The following is a 3952-nucleotide window of genomic DNA, read 5'->3' as shown; positions in this document are numbered from 1 at the left end:
TATTTTTTAATTTCCGGTTGGACTACTTTCTAGATCGATGTAGTGTCCAACGAAAAAAACATTTTGGAGTAGCAAAATGAGTTTGTACGTAATTATGTGTAGGCATAGGTAATTTTGGAATCTAATATATACAGAATGTAACATTTTTCTTGAAAGGTTGGATATGATCTCAAGATGATACGAAAAGTATAATTGGTAACGGTTTTTATGCTCGGATCTAGACAAATTACTCAAGGATCCAAGAAGTAGGCCATTGTTGCAGTGTCCTCTACAAAGGCTAGTATGTAGTTGCCATAGCGACTTCATGCAAAATAGTATGGTTTATAAGGTTACTCAAAGGTTTATGTATAAAACAAGTTCATGCTACTCAAGTGTTATGTTATAACGTGTTGGCCATTCCATTAACTAGAAATCTAATAATGTTTTTGGAGAAAAAGCATGTACGTTAAGAATAAATTTGAAAAGAAATATATACTACCTAATACATGGCCATATAAGAAACATATTTGAAAAGAATGATATATATTTCTACCTTGAAATGTACTGAGACATTACCTTATACATGTGTCCACATAAAGATCTTTGAACCTATACATTCCATAATTAGTAAATACGAAACATATATAGCATTAGGTTTGGCAAATGACTTGATTACTATCATCTACCCATATCATTCAAATACGTACGAAATGGATTTTAAGTATTTAATTTAACCTTCTAGTACCAGTCACTATGTTTTCTCTAAAAAAATCAAAAGTTGTTCAACTTGAAAAAGCTTGTACAATCTTACATGCATTACCGCTATACATGTAAATGATTTTTGACAAAATGAATTACCTTCAACTTTTACTATTTTTTAGGACTTTCTTCTGAGGTGGAGCTACTTTCTTCATCATCTTCGTCGTTATTATACTCATCATGATTCGGTTCCTCCATGTTAGTTTGACCCTCTTTATCATCATCATGTTCCTCGTCATCATAATCATCACTATCACTATCACTTTCACTTTCACTTTCACTTTCACTGTCGTCATCATCATCATCATCATCATCATCATCTTCTTCTTCTACTTCTTCTTCTACTTCATCTTCTTTTTGTTCTTCTTGTTCTCTCGGCTCTTCATGATCTTCCTCTTCGTCTTTTGTTTGTTCTTTTACTTGTAATTTCTCTTTCTCATCCTCCTGCACCTCTTCAACCTTTATCTCCTTATCTTTTTTATCGTCTTCACTACTATCAGAACTCTTCTTTTCCTTCTTTTTCTTTTTCTTTTTCTTTTTCTTGCTACTATCATAACTTTTGATTTCCGTAAGAATCACCACAAGTGCAACAATAAAAACATAATCCACATCCGGGTAGACTGTTATACCGAAGGTCTCCTTTCCAACCACCACATTGGTAATATTTTGCTTATCATGTACCTAGATCATATCATTCAAAAACAGGACAATAATGAATTAGGCAAACATATACCACACTTTAAATGTAACATATTCTTAAGACCCACTTCACACATAATATTATGTCAAAATAAATCAATCAAATATGATATGAATATATAACACAAAATACACTAATCCATTTATCTTTGCTTGTCTCAACGAATGTCCCATTTCATTTACAATATGTAACTAATTATCACTTTACCATGTGATCGATTAATTTGATATTATAAAGTCTACCAATATATCTTTAAAGGTGTATGTCACCTCAGCAAGAATGGTAGAACCATCTTGGGCGTAGACGTTGCAAGATTTGGTTTCCCAATCTCCTGTAACCTTACAATCACACGATGTCTCCTCTTTGTTTTCCACTAAAAACACATCTAACTCCGTTTCATGTTTAGGTGCTGCTGACTTCTTTACACTGAAAAGTAAATCTTTGTGGGTGGCGTTCTCTCCTTTGAAAGCTTGCCATCTTCCATGGATGGATCGGAGCTGAACAAATTATTAAAAGAAATAGCGATTACAGCAAAGCCTTTGGATATAATCGCTTCATGGGTTTCAAGATCAATGAAGTTTCAGTTTCATGTAAGTTTCGTATTTGCAGAAAGTATAATTTTTTTTCAAGAATGTGAAATAGTTATTGTTTTACTTCTTATATACAATATCAATTACGATAATGTATTTAATTACTATGCATGTTAAAGTTAACCTTAATGCTAAAGCCTAAAATGTTAATGGAATTTACAATAAAAATTATTTCTTCTAGTAGTTATTTGCATGCATGACTTTTTATTCATAATATTTTAAATATGAAACGCATCACATGAACATGGTTTTGTATGATGATTAAACCACATAAGTACAAAAACGTTCGTCACAATTTAAACAGCAAGTTGAATTTAACAACAGAATAAAAAAAAGAAACCTTTTTCTTGAAAGTTAGAACAGGTTTGTCGTTTGCATCATACAAGATATGACGATCATGAAAACTGAACAATGTGTCTTTAATGTTAAACAACACGTTTCCATTGACGTCGACAACGGTAAAGTTTCCATTTGAATTGGCCACTGATTTCCTCTGAACAGCAAGATCGACGGTGAATGGCTCAACGTATTGTGCGTCCACCACCACCATTGTCCAAGCTATAATGATAATTGATACCCTAATTCTATATCGATTGACGATCAGAATTAATATTTAGCCTATTTTTTTAATTCTTTCTTTCTCTCTCTAAAACTATCAAATTTCTTTAAACAAAACTAATGGCTATATACGTGCGAGCATTTATATATATTTCTTGAAGTTTGGTGTGTTTGTTGATCAATGGTTCTTTTAATGGCCACAGAGGAATGGTGAGTAGTAATCCCTGCGGAAAATGCTCGCAAAGAAACAGGTTTTATCTTATTTAGTGTCTTTAAAAGAAAAGGTTTCAAATAATTGGAAAATAAATTCTTCGTACTTTTGGAGAAATATTCTCTAGTGCTTTAGAAAATGCTTACAAAGAAACGGGTTTTATCCCACTGGCCGGGATGATAAGGGTGCGTTTGGTTGTGGAATTTTGAAAACGCGTTTGTTTGGTTTAGTTTTTCAAAATTTTCCAAGAAAATGAAAATTTTAAGTTTTTCAAATTGTATGGAAATTAGAAAAATGAATTTTATATTTTTTCAAAGTTTTTTAAATTTCTAAGATGAAAAATGAAAACTCATTCGGTTTCAAACAAACACGTTTTCTAAAATTTTCATTGAAAATTGAAAGCGAAAACTCAGCTCTATTTTCTGAAAACATTTTCTTACAAAATGAAAATAGTTTTCTTACGACCAAACGCACCTAAGGGTGCGTTTGGTTGTAGAAAATTTTCCAGTTTGTTAGGAAAATTTTCCAAGAAAAATGAACATTTTGAAAATGTGTTTGGTTCGTTCAGCTTTCCGAAATTTTCCAAGTAAATGAAAATTTTCAGTTTTCTAAATTATATATAAATTAGAAAAACTGATTTTTATAGTTTTCCAAATTTCTAAGATGGAAAATGAAAACTTTCTCGGTTTCAACCAAACGCGTTTTCTAAAATGTTCATTGAAAATAGAAAATGAAAACTTAACTTTATTTATTGAAAACATTTTCTTAGAAAATGAAAATAATTTTACACAACCAAATGCACTTTAATCTTTTTAGAAATATACCTTACTTCAAGTTGGCATTATTTTTATGATTTTTATGGTTGTTACATTTGTAGCTAAAGGTAGGTTGCCGAAGTCTTAATGCCTTTTAATTATTTGAGCCTCCGGTTGGGGCTTCCATGACTAAAAATGAACATTGAAATCCAATATTGAGTAGATTCAAATCCATGTTCTTTATTTTTAGAACGCTAGGACATACTTTCAAATTTATATTTGTTCATTTTACATTTCTCTATTGTTTATTATAGGATTTGAACCATCAATATAAAAAAAATACATTTTCAAACAGCCGATACTTTAGTACAAAGGTCAAATGGTTTCAATCCAAACTCCC

At 31.1% G+C, this 3952-nt stretch overlaps 1 protein-coding gene across 1 annotated transcript; it reads right to left on the bottom strand.

Annotated features, from left to right (window-relative positions):
- Positions 1-572: 572 nt before the first annotated feature.
- Positions 573-2767, bottom strand: LOC145012379 (protein LURP-one-related 10-like). The gene is made up of 3 exons (XM_078971177.1): positions 2369-2767; positions 1708-1935; positions 573-1419 (listed from the first exon to the last, which is right to left on the bottom strand). The coding sequence occupies exons 1-3, from the start codon at positions 2576-2578 to the stop codon at positions 850-852; spliced, it is 1008 nt and encodes a 335-aa protein (XP_078827303.1). The 5' UTR covers positions 2579-2767; the 3' UTR covers positions 573-849.
- Positions 2768-3952: the final 1185 nt, after the last annotated feature.

The sequence above is a fragment of the Lactuca saligna genome, chromosome 8, assembly GCF_052625555.1.
Source record: "Lactuca saligna cultivar CGN05327 chromosome 8, ASM5262555v1, whole genome shotgun sequence".
In the NCBI taxonomy this organism is placed as follows: Eukaryota; Viridiplantae; Streptophyta; class Magnoliopsida; order Asterales; family Asteraceae; genus Lactuca; species Lactuca saligna.
Note: the sequence above shows the minus strand (reverse complement) of the source record. Positions and strands in the feature narration are given on the sequence as shown.

Excerpts from the sequence above, each read along its gene's own strand:
- LOC145012379 (XM_078971177.1), bottom strand. The coding sequence starts at position 2,578 with ATGGTGGTGGTGGACGCACAATACGTTGAGCCATTCACCGTCGATCTT. Across the intron at positions 1,936-2,368 it reads TTCTAACTTTCAAGAAAAAG|CTCCGATCCATCCATGGAAG; the intron begins GTTTCTTTTTTT and ends TAATTTGTTCAG. Across the intron at positions 1,420-1,707 it reads GTTCTACCATTCTTGCTGAG|GTACATGATAAGCAAAATAT; the intron begins GTGACATACACC and ends GATATGATCTAG.